Source organism: Chiloscyllium punctatum, chromosome 41 (assembly GCF_047496795.1).
Source record: "Chiloscyllium punctatum isolate Juve2018m chromosome 41, sChiPun1.3, whole genome shotgun sequence".
Lineage (NCBI taxonomy): Eukaryota > Metazoa > Chordata > Chondrichthyes > Orectolobiformes > Hemiscylliidae > Chiloscyllium > Chiloscyllium punctatum.
The window spans coordinates 16,344,777-16,364,330 of NC_092779.1; the positions used below are offsets into that span (position 1 = coordinate 16,344,777).

General features: G+C 39.4%; 1 protein-coding gene across 1 annotated transcript in view; it reads left to right on the top strand.

The window, feature by feature from the left end:
- Window positions 1–18,275, top strand: part of lyrm4 (LYR motif containing 4) — a 174,841-nt gene extending 156,566 nt beyond the window's left edge. The window contains exon 3 of the mRNA XM_072560445.1: window positions 17,812–18,275. Coding sequence (XP_072416546.1) covers window positions 17,812–17,865 — 54 coding nt within the window. The 3' untranslated portion in view covers window positions 17,866–18,275. The remainder of the gene's footprint in view (window positions 1–17,811) is intronic.
- The last annotated feature ends 1,279 nt before the right edge of the window (window positions 18,276–19,554 follow it).

The window sequence follows — 19,554 nt, forward strand, 5'->3', positions numbered from 1 at the left end:
AAAATGATCAGAATTACACTGGAGAAATAAGTAGCATGATATGGCATTGATCTGAGACTACAGGTTAGAATTTTAAATCTGTAGACTGAAATACTTAAGTTATTCCTACTTTTGACAGTTCCATTAAACATGTTCAAATATTAAAAGTTTCTAAATGACAGAGAATTGCCACAAAATCAGGGTCAACGCTTGGACTATCTTATGTTGAATGCATAGGCTGCAATATAAAAAGTGTGTAATTTTGAACAAATAATTCTGTCACACTAAATACCACTCCATCAACAGAGGAAAATGTATGCATTTGTCTTGATGGTAAGGTTCGAATGTATGTTCCAGAAGCAAGCTTTAGCTTAGGAGCACATCCTCTCTCTCTTGTAATACACAGAATATGTGGGGAGATGTGTATTATGATCTGGAGGATGGATAGGTCTGTATACCAACCAAAAAAAATGAGTATACTTAGTTTTGAAATGCTTGGTGATTTCTGAAAAGAAGTGATTGGCATTAAGGCATGGTCGATGGTGCCCTCTTGTGGATAAAGGTGATAAACCTCCAATAATTTGTACTCGTGTCGTTAATGGTTGTTTCGTGTCCTATCACAACTTATTTTAATTAATTCACAAGATGAGGGCATCACTGGCTAGGCCAGCATTTATTGCCCATCCCTAATTGCCCAGAGGACAATCAAGAGTCAACCACATTGCTGTGAGTCTCAAGTCACATGTTGAGCAGACTAGGTAAGGATGGCAGTCTCCATCCCTAAAGATTATTAGTGAAATAGATGGTTGCTTCAAACAACTGATTCATCATTAGAATTTTAATTCCAGATTTTTGTTGGGATGCTGGGATTCAAATCTGGTCTCTTCTTCCTTCTCAATGTTGCTAGAAATGTTGTTACTTAATTCACTTTTCCTTACATTTTAATTCCCTCAGCCAGTTCAAGGAAAATAAGTTTGGTTATTTTAAATTGATTTTATTGTTTTCCTTCATTCCCGGCGCTTGAGGTCTCTGATTCATACTTCTTATCTCAAACTGTGATTGAAACATCTGACATCTAAAACATTAATCCTGTCTTCATCTGGCATTTATAGTCATCGAATTCTAGCAGTCAGTCACTGTCAAGTTAGAAATTAGTAGAGAGGACTTTGATTTTTTTCTGCCTGGTGTGAGAACATTGAGAACGATTGTGAGATCAGTAATGCTGCCCTAATTGAAATTATTTAACTCAACAACAATAATACCTTGCATCTGTACAGTACCTACAACATATAAAAGCCTCCAAAACATTTACAGAGAAACAAAATAAATTATACGAAGCTGAATAAGATGTTGGGAGAATAGTCATGGAAATGTGTTGCAAAAAGGGTCTCTAAGGAGAGGAGAGGAATAAAAGAGGTGAAAGTATGTGGAGAGAGGTGGAGGTGGGGTGAAGTTCCACAATGTAGCCACCAATAATGGAACAAAGGAAGGGGGAAGTGCAATAGGTGCTGTAGGGTGTAAGTTATTCTGCACCCATTTATAGGCATTGGAAAGGGAATGCCCCATTCCCTTTTAATCATGTGAGCAACATTTTAAAAGTGAAATATTGGTTGAGAAAATTTAATAGAGATTTTCAAAATCATGAAAGAGACTATTTCCATTCTTATATGGGTTAGATTAGAATAGATTCCCTATAGTATGGAAACAGGCCATTTGTCCCAACAAGTCCACACTGACCCTCCGAAGAGTTACCCACCCAGACCGATTCCCCTACCCTATATTTAACCCTGACTAATGCACCTCACACTATGGGCAATTTAGCATGGCCAAATTAACCTGACCTGCACATCTTTTGGATTGTGGGAGGAAACTGGAGCACCCAGAGGGGACCCATGCAGACATGGGGAGAATCTACAAACTCCAATCAGACAGTCGCCTGAAGTAGCAATTGAACCCGGGTCTTGGCACTGTGACGCAGAATGTGCTAACCACTGAGCCACTGTGCCACCCAAACAGAAGACACTGAATTAAGGTTATTGGCAAAATAGCCTACAGGGAAGCTGAGATTTTTTTTTGATTGAAGTGAGTAAAAAATTGGATGCACAGTATCTGTAAAGAATTTATGTACATGGAATAGAACTAAACACTATTGGCCAGAGCTACCTATTCCCAACTATTATGGAGAAACTGCACTTAATTCCTATCCTCTGTTTTCTCCTTTCAGACTTGTTTCTAATCAGATTGGTAATTAGGCAGTGTCTTAACAGAGTCAACCTGCCTAGTTTAAATAAAGCTTGGCAGTGAACTTGTCATTCGTTTCTACAGAGTACATTCTCCACAATAGTGCCTCTGTCAAGAGAGTCCATTTACCAACCAACCAGCACTCTTTTCTCCTAAAGCATAAACTATTGCTGCCCTTTACATTGGTATCGTGCATATATTGACAAGTGCAAGACAAAACTTTTCAACAAAATGTGACTTTATTCAATGATACTCAAGTAACATTATTGTTGGGTCAGAGTTCTTTTCTAATTATTTACCTGATGATGTACCATGCAAGTTTGTGATTGCTTATTGCATATGAATCATCAAATTAAGGGGAGGTGATAGTCTAATAGTATTATCACTGGATTGTTAATGCAGAGACCCAGGTAATGTTCTGGGTGGAATTTAAATGCAATTAAAATCTGGAATAGAGAGTCTAATAAATACACATAGTATGGAAACAGGCTGTTCAGCTCAACAAGTCCTCACTGTGCTTCTGAAGAGCATCCCACCCAGATCCATCCCTCTACCTTATCCCTGCATTTCCCGTGGCTAATGTGCCTAACCTACACATTGCTGAACACTACGGACAATTCAGCATAGCCAGGCCACCTAACTTGCACATCTTTGCACTCTGGGAGGAAACTAGACCTCCCGGATTTCAGGAAAACCTATCTGCTTCACTAATGTCCTTTAGGGAAGGAAACTGCCATCTTACCTGGTCTAGCATATATGTGACTCTGGATCCATAGCAATGTGGTTGACTGTTAACTGCCCTCTGGGTAATTAAGGATGGGAAATAAATGGTGGCCTAGCCAGTGATATCCACATCCTGTCAATGAATTTTTTAAAAATTAAGCAATTGTAGGCATTTTATGGCATTACCTGCCAGTTTAAACACAAGTTCTTTGTTACATGAAAGTGGAATTGCAGGTAGACAGGGTGGTGAAGAAGGTGTTTGGAATGCTTGCCTTTATTGGTCAGTGCATTGAGTATAGGAATTGGGAAGTCATGTCGCGGTACCGGAAATTGGTTTTTGAAAAGTAAAATCAAGATAGGAGTTTCATGGTGAATGGTAGGCCCTTAAGGAGTGTCGTGGAACAAAGGGATCATGGAGTTCAAGTTCACAGTTATCTGAAAGTGTAGTCACAGATAGACAGGACAGTGACGAAGGCTTTTGGCACACTGGCCTTCATCAGTGAGGGCATTGAGGATAGAAGTTGGGAAGTTATGTTGTAGTTATACAGATGTTGGTGAGGCTGCACTTGGAGTATTGTGTTCAGTTTTGGTGACCTTGTTATAGGAGGGATATTATTAAACTGGAAAGAATGCAGAAGAAATTTACAAGACGTTGCCTGGACTCAGTGTTCTGAGTTATAGGGAGAGGCTGGACAAGTTAGGGCTTTTCTCTTTTGAGGTAGGTGACTGAGGGGGAACCTTATGAGGTGTATAAGATCATGAGAGGCATGGATAGGGTGAATGTACTCAGCCTTTTTCCCAGGGTTGGGGAATTAAGGACTAAAGGGCATCAGTTTAAGTTTAGAGGGGAAAGGATAAAAGGGATCCTGAGGGGCAACTTTTCTACACTGAGGATGGCACGCATTTGGATGAGCTGCCAGTGGAAGTGGTTGAGATGGTACATTAACAACATTTAAAAGGCATTTGAACAAATACATGGAGAGGAAAGGATTAGAAGGATGTGGGCCAAGTGCAGGGAAATGGGGTTAGCATGATTGGACATTTTGGTCAGTGTGGAGCAATTTGGGCCAAAGGGCCTGTTTCCATGCTGTAGGACTCTATGACTCTAGTATGCAATTGCCCTGTTCCTGCTATAAATTTTAAAAATAGGAGATCGAAGACAGAAAGTGGGTGGCACAGTGGTTAGCACTGCTGCCTCACAGCGCCAGAGATCCGAGTTCAATTCCCGCCTCAGGCGACTCTCTCTGTGGAGTTTGCATGTTCTCCCCGTGTCTGCGTGGGTTTCCTCCGGGTGCTCCGGTTTCCTCCCACACTCCAAAGATGTGCTGGTCAGGTGAATTGGCCATGCTAAATTGCCCGTAGTGTTAGGTAAGGGGTAGATGTAGGGATATGGGTGGGTTGCGCTTCAGTGGACTTGTTGGGCCGAAGGGCCTGTTTCCACACTAAGTAATCTTAAAAAAAAGTCATAGCAACAAAAGCTGCGGACTGGTGTTACTGAGCTGTGGTTCTAAGTTTGATTTTTAACCACCAGAGGGCGAAGTAGTGTAGTGGTATTGTCACTGGTCTTCTAATCCAAACTGATGCTATGGGGACATGGGTTTGAATCCCACCATAGCAGATGGTGTAATTTGAATCAATGGAAATCTGGAATTAATAGCCCATCTGGTTCACTAATGTCCTTTACAGAAGGGGGTCTGCTATCCTTACGTGTTCTGGCCTACATGTGATTCCTGACTCAGTGTTATGGTTTGACTCTTAACTGTCCTATGAAATGGCCCTGGATTAGTGGTGCTGGAATGGTAAGCAAGCCAGTCAATTCAAGTGGCAATTAGGAATAAGTAATAAATGCTGGCCAAGCTGATGATGCTAATATGCTGTTGTTATGTTTTAAACCACAAAAGCAATTTTTTTTGATTGTCTAGGAACATTAAAAAGAGTTCCAGTTTTAAACAGGCGAGCCATACATGCATTGTTGCTATTTGTGACTAAAATTTACTTGTTTGCAATAAACAGTATCGTTCAATACAGGAACCTGATCAATATTTTCTGTTAACTTTATTCTGACGGACGGATAAATCAGGAACTCTGTTTTGATTAGAGCATTAGCTTTTGTGATGACCCTGGAAGTAATGGAGCTTGGAAACCCCACCAGAAGGATCAATGGAGGATAGTAGCACTTTGCTCCACAATTAAACGTATGTGACAGTTCAGACAACTGTTGTGAATGAGTAGTAAAAATGGTGCAGAACGTGTGTTACAGAACAGAGGGAACGCACTTTCTATTCAGGAGTAACTTGCTCTTGGGGTGGTGATGGGATTTTTAAAAATAATTTCTGCCATTTGAGAATAACTGACTAAGCCAGTTATATCATCCAATTGCCTTTGGGAAGGTGGTGGTGAGGTGCTGCCTTTAACCACTGCAATCCTTGGGGAGAAGAACAGCCATGGTGCTGTTGGTGGAACAGTTCAAGGAATTTAATTAAACCACTGACACTTAAGGAACAGCAATATAGTTCCAAGTCAGGATGGTGTATAACTTGGAGGGAAATTTTCAGATTATAGTATTTATATGTATTTGCTACCTTTGTACTTCTGGGTGGTACAATTTATGAGTTTGGATCGTGCTGTTGGATGGCCTTAAATGAGTGAATTACTGCAGGAAATCTTGGAGATGTTACATACTGCTGCCACTGTACCTCAGTGATGAAAACAGTACCAGTTGAAGATGGTGGATAGGGTACTAACCAAGCAACCTCTTTGATTCTGGATGGTGCCAAGTTTCTTGAGTGTTGATGGAGCTGCATCCATACTGGCAAGTGAAGAGTATTCCTTCACAGTCTGAACATGTGCCTTGTAGATGGTGAACAGGCATTGTGAAGTTAAGAGATGAGTTAACCACTGCAGAATCTCTAGCCTTTGACCTGCTCTTGTAATCACAATAAATATATATAGCTGGACTTAAAGATTTTGAGAAGAAAATTCTACTTTGGCAACACCTCACAGTCAACCTGGTAAAGACCAACATGCCAGAGTTGGAGTGCCCACAGCACCTGGTCCATTCTAAGCTACCACAGCATCTACGTGGAGACATTCGGCCTCTTGATCAGAAAGCACTGAGACTGATTAAATGAGCAATTTGGAGATCCAAGATCTCTTTAGACCCCAGATGCAAGGCACTTCTGAATTGGCAACTCCACCAAAACATAAGCAGAGGAAATAAGTCCACAGGCAATTGAAGGCCGAGGTGCAACAAAGAATCTGTAATCGAACAAAATTAATGATGAACAGAAAGCGCATAGGAAACTCAGCAACCGTTCCCTCTGCTCTGTAGCAGACATTCTGCACCATTTTTACTATTCATTCACAACAGCTGTCTAAACTATCACATGCGTTAATTCTGGAGCAAAGTCCTACCACCTTCCGTTAATCTTTCTGGTGGGAAAATCTACTGATTACAGAGCTCTACTACTCACCACAATCTGCACAGCTTCTTTAGTGCAACCAAAGCCATTCATGATCAAGGACTCAGGGACCTATTCCATTGAAAGGCAAATCAGTCACTCATCAAAGAGGCAGTCAGTGCCCTCAGGAGACAACACTCCGAGGACCACCTCAAAGCATAGCCTTCATTGCAAACACTCTTGACACTGCCCCATAACACATTACTCATCGGAGGCAAGTAGGACTAGTCGAGTTTAGTTTTGAAAACTTGGTTAGCTAAATAGGTTGTCATCTGTCATTGAACCGTATTAGGCAAATGATGTATCACACTGAGGCCAAGCTACAAATCATCATCAACGCCTTCACCAAGTGATATGAGAGAATGGTCCTTGAATTAAACATCAGGAAAATACATGTTCTCCATCAGCCCACTCCTGTCACGCAACATTGCCCCAAACCATCAACATCCTGATGTATTGGTGCCTATACCTCAGTGTCTAGTTCAGTGACTCTGAGTGAAAGTTTCTCAAGCTAATGATGTTTACTGCAAAATGTGTTTGCCTTGGATCATATAGGTGCCCTGAAGCTACTGTAAAGTATTGTCTCTGCTATCTTTGTGTTTAATTAACTGATTAAGTTTTAATGAATGTGCCTGGTCCTGCTTGTACTAATCTTATTATTTGAATATTTGTTCTACAATTAAAATTTCCTTGTTAATATAAATAGAAAACACCAATGAAAGTTTACTTTACTATTAATAAAGCTTACCAGTAATAAAATTTGACAATTATGAAAATTACACAGGTTTTGAGAGATAAATTAGCAAAATACTCACCAAACAATCCACTACCTGTTTTCCTGTCACATCACATTTGGTTTTTCTAAGAATGCAGTTTGTCTGCTCTAGACCCAGGGACTGAATTGTATTGAATTGGATAGCCCTTCTAAGTGTTGCACTCTGTCTCCAGGTCTTTGCCTGTCTTTCCTCTGGGTCTTCCTCCCTCAAACACTTTTAAAATGCTGTCTACGTTAAGATCAATAACATGGAGTACTGTATCTACTAAATAACAACAGTGGTTAACACTTGGGTTTGCTAACTTTTTCCTTGTGACAATTCCCATCTTGTAGCATTCACTTGTAAGGTGGTTTGGCAAAAATTGGCCAAAAAGGAGGCCACGAGCAGTTAACAAAATACGATAAAGATCATAGCCAAACATAAAAACTTCTTAAAATGTTATTTCAGGTGGTAAACAATCTTGATGATTTTCTCTTCTAATGGTAGCTTACATTTTAATCTACAGCCTACACTGTTGTTGTGACTCTTTCTCCCCCATAAGAAGAGCAAGGTTTACTGCTGGGTATTGTAATATCTATCATATTCTCATTCCTGACAGTGTTAACATTATAGTGCACATGATCATGAATGGAGTAGAGCTACACGTGCAGAGAATGGAAGGCAAGCTGCTGTAATTCTGTAATTGCTAGCTAAAAAGAAGTCCAAGTGGAAGCAGGACATTAACGTAGGCTGTTGATTGTACCTCTGTAGGGATAAAATAATTAAGCAATTGGAGAAAGTGAAAACTTGAGATGTGCCGCAATGTATGTCTTTCCAGGTTTTGAGAAGATTTGTAGCTCATGTTGAGGTTCTGGCTATAGGTTTGCTCGCAGAGCTGGAAGGTTCATTTCTAGACGTTTTGTCATCCTACTAAGTAACATCTTCAGTGGGCCTCTAGGTGAAGCATTGCTGATGATTCCTGCTTTCTATTTATATGTTTAGGTTTCTTTGGGTTGGTGATGTCATTTCCTGTTCTTTCTCTCAGGGGGTGGTAGCATCATGGTAGCCCACAATCCCACCAACACACTAAAACAACAGCTAATGAGCTTGAAAGACCCTATACAGACTACAAGCACAGCTGATGTCATTTACAAAATACAGTGCAAAAACTGTAACAAACACTACATTGGACAAACAGGCAGAAAACTAGCCACCAGGACACATGAATATCAACTAGCCACACAACGACATGACCCTCTTTCACTAGTATCCTTACATACAGATAAGGAAGGACACCACTTTGACTGGGACAACAAATCCATCCTAGGACAAGCCAAACCAAGACATGCACGAGAATTCCAAGAAGCATGGCATTCCAACCCAGAGCTCTATCAACAAACACATCGAGTTAGACCTCATTTACCACCCTGAGGAAAAAGAATAGGAAATTACATCACCACAGGAAATGACATTACCAACCCAAAGAAACCCAAACATATAAATAGAAAGCAGGAATCATCAGTAGTGCTTCACCCAGAGGCCCACTGACGATGTTACCTAGTAAGGTGATAAAACTTCTGGAAATGAATCTTCCAGCTCAGTGAGCAAACCTACATCCAGGATGTCTTACCCAATGATTAGTGAAGGAGAGGGACTGTTTCTATAGCAAGATAATAAGCTTTGAGCAATGGTTCAGCTGCAAGTGTATAAGATGTGGCATGCAATATCAATAAGTGCACAACTCTTAAGTACTTCCATAAAAGAACTTGCTGTCAGTGAATGCTTACCTCCTTCTTTGCCAACTCAGCACACATTTCATGTAAGTGTTAGAAATTATGTTGCTGAAACTGGATACACGTCTCAAAGTTGTTCCCTCTTGATTCAAAATGTACTACATCATCTGCACTGCAAGGATAACTACTTAAGATTATTTTCAGGTTGTGCATAGTATTTTGTTCAATTATAAGGGGAATGGCACTCTTGTTTATTTTCAACAACTATTTTCTTTCAGTGTATTGTTGTGGAGTGGAAACTGGTTAATAGTTATTTGTCACAGATGTAGTTCTTCAGCGGTATCATCATGAGGTTTCAGTGTATAGTGCATGCATTTCCTGTGGCAACTTGCATGTTTTTAGCTCTGATGCAATACCAGATTTCACAATAGTTTTTCAATACCATTACTCAGTTGTCTGACGATGTTGCTGAGGCGATGGTTTGTAATCTATTTATTTGTCATTTTGAAAGCATTGCCAAACATATGAGGTGATCAGGAACGAATTGTTAAATCACTAAAGATTGTATACACGTTGTCCTTTCTGAAGAGTTAGAATGGTTCAGCTCAATGTTGCCAATGAAGGCACCCAAGTATTTTGAGATTATTGGTATTACTGTATAGCACATTTTCCTTACAAAAGCACTGCAGCAACATAGTCTAATCTTCAGATCATTTTAGTTTGGTGCAAGATTTCCAAATGATGCAGTGTATATTTTTACAGCTTCCTCAATAAATTTAAATACCAAGCTAATATTCTTTGCAAATCAAAACTCTAGGCCATCCTCATCTTGCCCTTTAGTGCTTGAACTTTCAGCCTTTCTTTTTCCAGTTCTTGTCCAGGAACATTCCCTTTTCTAACTTTTCCTTGTCTCTTTCAAATTAGAATAATTTTGTCTATCTGATATTCTGGTTTAGGTACAAAGGTAATAGAAGTAGATTAGATTCGATTCCCTACTGATTAGAAACAGGTTATTTGGCCCAACAGGTCCACTCTGACCCTCTGAAGAGTAACCCAGCCAGACCCATTCCTCTACCCTATATTTACTCCTGACTAATGCACCTAACACTATGGGCCAATTTAAAAGGCCAGTTCACCTGACCTGCACATCTTTGGGTTGTGGGAGGAAACCAGAGCACCGGAGGAAACCCACTGGGAGAATGTGCAAACTTCACACAAACGGTCACCCGAGGCTGGAATCGAACCTGGGTCCCTAGTGCTGTGAGGCAGATTTGCTAACCACTGAGCCCTAAGTGTTAACATTAAGACACAAAGCAACTTTTGAATAAAGCTGTTAGGAGTGATAGGTGTTTGAGAACCATTACAGACTGCACACAAAGGTCCTGACTATAGAAGGCCAGCCACTACATGAAATACAATTGTATTTCTCCAATTTATTTTTTAAAAATTGCATGCACTATAAGTTAAGTTATAAGTTAAGCGGGTTACCCAATATGCATGGTCATCAAGAAAATGTTTATTACATAACAAAATAGTGTGTTTTTTCTAGTTTTCTTTTCTAATTTGCATTGGTTTCTGCAAATGCATTGCATACAAATCATGCAGGTCTCTCAGTGGTACACATGTGCATTGTTATTTGCTGTTCCTCGAAGATTTCTTCATTCCTGAGATGGTGTTTCTTCTCCAGGGCATGTTAGTGAATGTTGTTGCCTTGATGAATGTTGTTGCTGATCCATTTCAGTTGGGTAACAGTAGGTCATTAGTTGTTCTGTTCTCTGTGCAGGTGATGGGATCACTCCTCCTTGAACCATATGCTGCACTGAAGGAACACCTTCTCTAGCTGTAATTGTTTGTATATGTTGATGTATCTGGTTGTTCACCACATATAATTTAGATGGCAACTGCTCTATCCAGGTTCCAAGTTGCTATTTGGTAGAGAGCATTGAATTTTAGTGCTCTGACAGCCTCTCCAGTGCTCAGTTCTGATAATCATTGGCAGTATTATCAGAGTGAAATTTCTGTCATTTTACATTTATTTTGTCATTCGTTTCATGATTGTTTCTAACTTCAGTTCTTTTCACTTTTGAAGTGCAGTTTTCGAGCAGTGTGACATTTGCTTTTGGATTGAACTACGTTTTCATGCCTCAAAGGTGGCATTGCTTCACTCGAGGCCTGTTTTGTACAAATCTGCATTTGTTCAATTTCTTTGTGCTCCTGTTAGCAATTTTCACTGTCACTCAGCCATTTTGTTTGGCTGGGATAGTGTGGAGATGATATCTGGTATTGAATTTCTCAACCCATTATGCAACAACTGAATTTTTCACTCATGAATTAAGGGTTATTGTCATTTATCCCTTATATCGGAATGAAGAGTGTTTCAGGCATTCTATAATCTGTTGGCGTCAGTTGGTCTAATTATCAGTAGTCAGAACTGCAGTCAGTGGTGATTGACTCTACATATTCTTCCTGAGTCTGTCTGGGATATTCTGTGTCACAAGCAGCTCTTTAGCTTGCTTAGCCTGCTGTGGTTACAAGCTCTGCACTCGCTGATATGATTCTTGGTCTCATTGCTCATGTTTGGTCAATAGAGCACTGCTGTTGTATTTCTCAGACTACATTCAATTCTTTGATGGCTTGCATGGATGTGCTTCAGCATCTTGTTTCTCATTTCTTTCAACATGACAACTCTACTTCCTTTGAACAAAATGGCATTCTTGGGCTTTCATTTCATTTTTTATAGTAACAGGTGTGACCTTGATGCTTATAGACCATCCTTTCCACAATCTTTTTTATTTGTTCATAGGAGTTGTGCTGGCTAGGCTAGCATTTATTCCATTCTTAATTGCCCTGGAAAAGGGTGGCGAGCTGTTTCTTGAACTTTTGCAGTCCTTAAGAGGTCAACATACTCAGTGCTGTTAGGAAGAGTGTTCCATGGTTCTCTCAGATGCATTTCCCAGTCAGGATGGACAGTGGCTTGGAGAGCAACTTAGGTGATGATGCCATGAATCAGATTACTCTTTCCTTCTAAGTGGCAGAGGTTGTAAGTTTGGAAGATACTGTGTTTAAGGGTCTTGTTGAATTTCTACAGTGCATCTTATAGATGGTAATACACTGCTGCCACTGTATGCCTGTGGTGAAGGGAATGAATGTTGAAGGTGGTGGATAGGGTGCCAATCATGCAGGCTGCTTTGGCCTGGACGGTGTCAAACCTTTTGAGTATACACTTGTCCATATTTCATCACACTTCTGATTTGTGCCTTGTAGAGGGGAGACAGGAGATAAATCACTCGCGGAGTCCCACACCTCTGTCCTGCACTTGTAAAAATAACATTTATATGGCTTGTCCAATTTAGTTTCTGGTCAATGATAACTGCCCAGAACTTTGATAGTGCAACAGTAATTCCATTGAACATTCTGATACTCCATTCCAAATGATAAACAGTGGCAATGGCTGTTTGTTTAGCAATGGGTGCTTTCACTGTACAACTGTAAACTACCATCAGTCAAAGTCTGCAGATGTTGCACAACTTGTTTTGTCATTGATAGTGTTCAGAGGTCATCAGGGAGAAAGATAATGTTGGAATTGTCCTGGTATTTTGCTGCAGTAGTCCTATAGATCAGACATGTAGTTATCTTAATGTGCTGATGTGGATGAGATAAATTTTCAATCCACTGGCAGGAAAAAAGAAACAGCTCTGATTAGAACAGTGTTGAGTTTTTTTTTACATGTGGTTGCAGTTAACTGACTGAACATTGACTAAATCCATTTTAAAAAGCCTTTATATTGGATGTGGGAGCACTACAAAGGCCAAGCTAATGGTGAATTGTGATCTTAAAATTTGTAATCCCTGTGGTGTAGGTACACACAGTACTGTTACATAAGTGTGTTCTTAGATATTGATCCCCAAACAGTGGCAATTTATTTCCAAGTCAAGATGATGTGTGATAACTTTGAGTATCAGAAGTACTTACTTTTCCAAAGAGCCCTCTGTGTCTGCAGTATGTCCCAAAATATTTTTAAAATATTGTGACTGTTTTCCAATACATATGGTATTCAAAGAGGAACAACCTAGGAAGACTAGAAAGAACCTGCCTGCTGTTTTTGGAAAGAAATCAAAGAATCAAAAATTAGGAAAGATTTCCAAAGGCTAGATCAAGATTATATTTTCTATGGGTGGTCATAAAGGAGTAGCGGAAGTTTAGAATTGCAGAGATAAGGGACAGAATCCAGACAGTAAGGACTAGATGATTGAAGACACATTTAACAGTACTTGATTTGAAAAAAGGAAAAATGAAAAAGAAATCGAGAGCTCTTGCATTTTGGAGTAAGACCGAGAATGAATTTAAGCATGATGATGAAAGTTTTAAATTTGAGGCGTTAAGAAACTAGGAGCCAATGTAAGTTAGTTAGGATGGGGTAATTAGAGCACTATCTGCAAAAGGATGTAGTTTAAGATGCAGAATCTTGGATGAGCTGATATATATTAAGAGTGGAGTGATGGAACCTGGGCCAACGGAACATTGACATAATTATTTTTAAAGATGATAAAAGCAATAATGAGTGTTTCAACAGCAACCAGGGTAAGGCAGAGGCACCAAAAGTCAAAGTTATGGATGCAGAAGTAACAACCTCTGTAACAGAATTGTATGGCATGCTGAACTTTTACAGATGTACCATGGAAAGCATGGCTTGATAATGGCTTGATACAACAACAGTTCTGCCCAGGACTGTAAGAAATTACAGAAAGTGGTGTGCAACAACTCAGACCATCTACACTTACCATTGCCGCGGGAAGGCTGCATCACCATTAAAGACTCCTCCCACCCTGATACTACTCTCTTCCAACCTCTTCTGTCAAGCAGAAGACTCAAAAGCTTGAATACATGTTGTTATTACTCTGCTGAATGGACCTCTCTAATTTCAAGTCTAGTCTTGAGTTTGCTTCTGTGCATCACCTGTGCAGTCGTAACCTTGTTTGCCTTTCTCTGTTTAAGCACTGTATGAGTTGAATGTCCTTGTTTGTTATGATCTGCCTGTAATGCTCATAAACATTTCACTGTACTTAGGTACATGTGACAACAAAAAAAATCAAATCAAACTCATTTTAGAGTTAAATACATTGCCATGAGTGAAATTGGTCTGGTTCAACCGAGACAGTAATCAAAATGGGGGATCGTATCAGTGGCAATGTTCTGCACACTTCCCAGTGTTTAACTGGAGCACACTGTAGTTCATGTAAGACTGCATTGGATTATAAATAAAGCCTTTGCTGGAGATGCTTTGGCTGTGATTAGATAGGTATGAGTGGAATCGAACAAGGGTGGCTCCAGAGACCTGCTCAGAGGAAGGTAGTCAATGGAAGAGGACGGTATGATCAGCCTTGTCAGAGACTGCGAAGAAGCTGAGCAGGAATTGTAAGGGTAAGCTGAAGTGCTGAAAATTATCCAAGTTGTTTGGCTGGGGCAGTGTTCCCCCAAACTGCACCTCTGTGAGACCACGCAACAGTTCAGTCGACTACTGAACTCTTAGTTATTACAGCCATGTAGCATATGATTGTTAAATGAAGTTTACTACAAGTCCAACCTACAAGCAGAGAATTGTTGGATTCCTCCAAAGACAGGAAGTTAATGAATGAAAACCAAGCCTGAACTGATTAATTATGTGGGTTTAATAGCCAATAGTTATTAATGTCAGCTGCTGCTGCGGTCCAAATCCAGGTCAGCGCTTGTCTGTGCTATGATCCTGTCACCGCACCTCTTGCTCACTGCTTCCCTCCCTGGCCCTCACATTCATAGTACATCTTGCTCTTTAAGTCACTTCTTCCTCCTGCCACTCCTCTTCCAAGCCCTTGCTCACAGAGATAGGTAACCTTTTGAAATGTATGTGTAGGTTTTATTTGTTTCCATGGTCATGCAAATCTGCATAAACATTGATATTGTTGCATATCACAAACATGTTTCACTAGTTGGATAGAAAAAGATAGAGGGAATATTGGAGAGGGGGGCCAAGGTGTGATTTGATTAATAGAACCACATCACCACAATCGTAACTTGAATGGGGTAGGTATAGCCAAGTGAAGAAGCTTCACCATTAGTTGTATGCTTCAGATGTGTCTAAGACCCAAGCTTGCAAATTGAAGTTGAGGAATAATTGGTTTAGAGGTGATCTAAGAAAAACTTCTTTCACCCAGAGGGTGATAGAAATAAGGATAATGATGTCTGAGAGGGTGGTGGAGGTGGTGTTCTTGCAATATTTAAGCATCTGGATGAGCACTTAAAATGGCAGGACACAGTAGGCTATGGACCAAGTACAGGTAAATGAGATTAGTGTAGTTTGCTGTTGTTTAGAAATAGTGGGCCAAAGGGCCTGTTTCAATACTGTATCAGTCTATGACTATTACATCTATTACATGACTGATGATTTTCATATGTTCCAACAAGTGAGTGGCCAACTAGACAGTCTCTATCAATGTCAGTGCTGCTCAAATTGAGTCATTTTGCTGTTCAGTAATTTGCAATCTTTCTCATTTGGTACCATTCAGCTCCTGTTTAATATCTTTATACAATGTAATTGTGATATATGGTACTGTGTGAGGTATTTAGCTGATGGCCTGGTCCTGCTTTTCTTTTGTTTTCTCAATTTTTCATGTTGACCATTTGTGTTCCCTTGTGGTCTTGTGTTAACTGTCCCTTGCACATTTCACCAGTATATAACTTTGATTGGGGCAGAAGACTGGAAAATAGAGAGATGATTAGAGATGAATTTGATTTGAAAGTCACACAATTTGTCCGGAATGTTTTTGTACGATGCATTATAACAGTTGCCTAATTTGAATTAATTGATCACTGCAACTTGAAGAGGGTGAACTGGAAGTTGATAATTCCAGTCCATTTAGTATTATTGGAATATCTTTCTTTGGCAGGGGTTAAGAGTTGAATAAGAGAAAGTACTGAATTGAAACTGCTCTCATTGAAATTGGTGGCTGAGAGGTTAAACACATCTTTGTCAAAGAACCAAAAGGAAAGAAATATTGGAAGCACTTTCATGCTCCTGTTCAGTAGTGTCATGAGACATGGTATTTACCCCTAAAAAAACCATTAATACAATGCGTTAACTTGTCATACAAAAGCTAGCATCTTTGTGCATCATTCCTTCAGTCACTACTGCATTGAACTTCAGCCTAGAATGTGTATCTGAGGCTTGAGTTCACAAATTTGTGAACCTAGGGCAAGAATTACCACTTAACCATGTCTAAAGCTTAACAAGCTTTTATGTGTCAATCAAACTTAAGATTGGTGGAGTAGCAGAAAGCATAGGGGACTGTCAGGAGAATATAGATAGGCTGGAGAGTTAGGCAGAGAAGTAGCAGATGGAGTTCAATCCGGACAAATGTGAGGTGATGCATCGTGGGAGGTCTAATTCTAGAGTGAACTATACTGGAAACCGAAGTGCCTTGGGAAAAGTTGATGAGCAGAGAGACCTTGGAGTTCAGGTCCATTGTATCCTGAAGGTGCCTGCACAGGTAGATAGAGTGGTAAAGAAGGCGTATGGTATATTTGCCTTCATCAGGCGGGGTATTGAGTATAAGAACTGGCAGGTCATATTGAAATTGTGCAAGACTTCAGTTCAGCTGCATTTAGAATGCTGTGTACAATTGGTCGCCACATTACCAAAAGGATGTGGACACTTTGGAGAGGGTGCAGAGAAGGTTTACGAGGATGTTGCCTGGTATAGAAGGTGCTAGCTATGAAGAGAGGTTGAGGAGGTTAGGATTGTTTTCATTAGAAAAAAGGAGATTGAGAGGGAGACCTGATTGAGATCTACAAAATCATGAAGGGTATAGACAGGGCGGATAGAGATAAGCTTTTTCCCAGGGTGAGGGATTCAATAACGAGAGGTCACGCGTTCAAGGCGAAAGGAGAAAAGTTTGAGGGGGATATTACTTTACACAGAGGGTGGTAGGTACCTGGAACGCTTTGCCTGCAAAGATTGTAGAGGTAGGCACGGTAGATTCATTTAAGGTACGTCTGGACAGATGTATGAGTAGGTGGAGAGCAGAGGGATACAGATCCTTAGGAATTGGGCAATAGGTTTAGACAGTGGATTTGGATTGGCACAGGCTTGGAGGGCCAAATAGCCTATTCCTGGGCTGTAAATCTTCTTTGTTCTTTGAAAATAATAAATGCAACAACGTTTCAATTATAATTGGAGGTGTAGCGTTTGTCCTATGTATATGGCCAGCAACTGAAATGCTATATTTTTTAAGTAAGAGTAATAAATTTGGAGTCAGGTGCCAGCAATTTTGCATGGTATGCATATTATTGCTCTCACATTTATACTTGAATTAAGTTGTATCATCATCCATGCTTGTTCCTGGGTCTTTTAGATCATGCACTTACTGTTGAGGCTAACTACTAACTCCTGCCATCTGAAACTTCACTGATAATATGGTCAAAAGCTGCTGGATTGGCAAATGCAATGGCCAGAATTCAACCCTCTCCAGCAAATTCTTTAATGCACAGAGTTGGCACTCTCCACTAAGGAGCTCTTTAAAGAAGAAGACTATACATTGACAAAATAAATTTGAGTCGGGCACATTTGGTGATCTTGAGTTGGCTCCACTGTATTATTTTGGCAAAGACATATCAATGTTAAAAGAATTCTAAAAAAAATCCTGATGGCAAGATGAAAGTCTGTGTAGACATTGATACTATAATAGTGTTGTATTTGAAAGAACGAAATTTCAATCTCTTCTCATGCTGCTTTTCTTCAGGCAATAAATCAATATTGAAAGAGCAGGTAGGTGACTTGATGTTAGGCTGGGAAACACATGGTACTAACTACAGGTTTGCTGATTATTAAAAGCTATGTTTGTCTACAAGAATGTATCACAATGCTGCTTCTGTTTTATTTTTCAGGTACTCATTGGCCATTTGTATACCACGCAAAAGCTCATCATTGAAAATCAGTGAAACTGGCATTCAAAGCTAACATGTATTTTCAAAAAATAATTTTATCTATCACCATCTACTCAACTATCTGGAATTCATGGTATCTCAACCATCAAAGAACGAAAGCTTCTTTCTCCTGCATATGTGACAGATTAAAAGATTTTCATGACAATGGTGTGACATCACTGTAATATGTTCATTTAATTGCACTTCTAATTTAGTTATACAGTGATCCCCAATATTTTATGATGTTAGGGAAATAGTACAGGTCAACAGTCTATTAACTGTATACAGTCTCATAAAATTCTAATGCTTTGTGTTTTTTTTTCAGTAACGAACAGTGACAAGATGATGTGCTAATGGCTAAAAATTAAAGCTGATTTTCTGTATAACCAAAAATAAACTGAAGATAAACTCACTTACAAAATAAAGTTGAAGTATATGCTCCTGGCTAATGTTTTGCACTAGAATAATCTCTACAAATATTTACATTGATAGTGTCCTAACTCTGAAATGGCCCAATTTATTTATAACCTGCTGTTCATACTATTGATGAGGTGGTTCTGTGCCAAAACACCCTGATACGTTTTAAATAAATGGCCTTCCTTCATTGTAAATACTGCATTTATTTGTAATTTAGCAGTATTAGAATGCATATACAGTAAATCAAGTGACCTAAACTTTGTGCTTATACACTTGGTTAGATCAAACCACGTTCAAATACTGCTTGAATTAAGTTTTTGCATCTGCTTAAGAGAGTAACTTAGATTGCAAAGCTATTTCCTGTATATTTTTAGGAGTTGATATTCTTTGCTTTGTTTAATTACAAATCCATAGTGAGTAACCAATATTGTGTAATCCCAAAAATTGCATCATTCAAATATTCTTCAACTGGTCAATGACTCACCAACTCTAAGTTGCTCATTGACAGTTCTTGTGAAAGTCCTCAATTTTTCCATTCACTTAGATACTGAAAGGTTTTGTATGAAGTCACAATTATTTAACAGATATGGTGCATGGAATGCATATTTGCAAATTTACTTCCATGTATTGCACTCAATGTTTTTATTGGAAAATATAAAGAAACTTTACTAGAACAGAAAATCCAAAGCTAAAATGCCTGTATCTTTTAATTGATCTTTGTACTTTTTTTACACAGTTCTTAACAATGAAATAATAATGCATTGCTATATATGTCTTTGCTATCCTTGTAAAGCTGTAACAAAGGGCTCTTCCAGAAATTCTTGCAGATTGTGTACATCCATCTGACTGCAGGTATAGTTTGATATAGTTGCAAAACAACAATGGTAAAATCTGGATTCTGGGCTGTTTGAATAGAGGCAGAGGACAAAAGCAATGAGCTTATATTCAAGTTACTCAAGGGCACTGGTTAGACACAAGCCACAGTATTATATCCAATTCAGGACACTACACTTTAGAATATGATATTATAAACTTCAGAACTGGAATAACTGCTCATGGATTGAATGAATCAGCAAAAATAGAGGGTCTCTCCTCTCTATTACAGACATTTACACCACATGCTGCATCTGAAAGGCTAAGAGCATTGTGGAAGAGACCACACACACCTCACTCAAACTCTACTCCTTCCTGTCATTTGGCAGAAGATACTGGAGCATTCGGTCTCTCACGGCCAGACTGTGCAAGTTTCTTCCCCCAAGCTGTCAGGCTCCTTAACACAATATGATC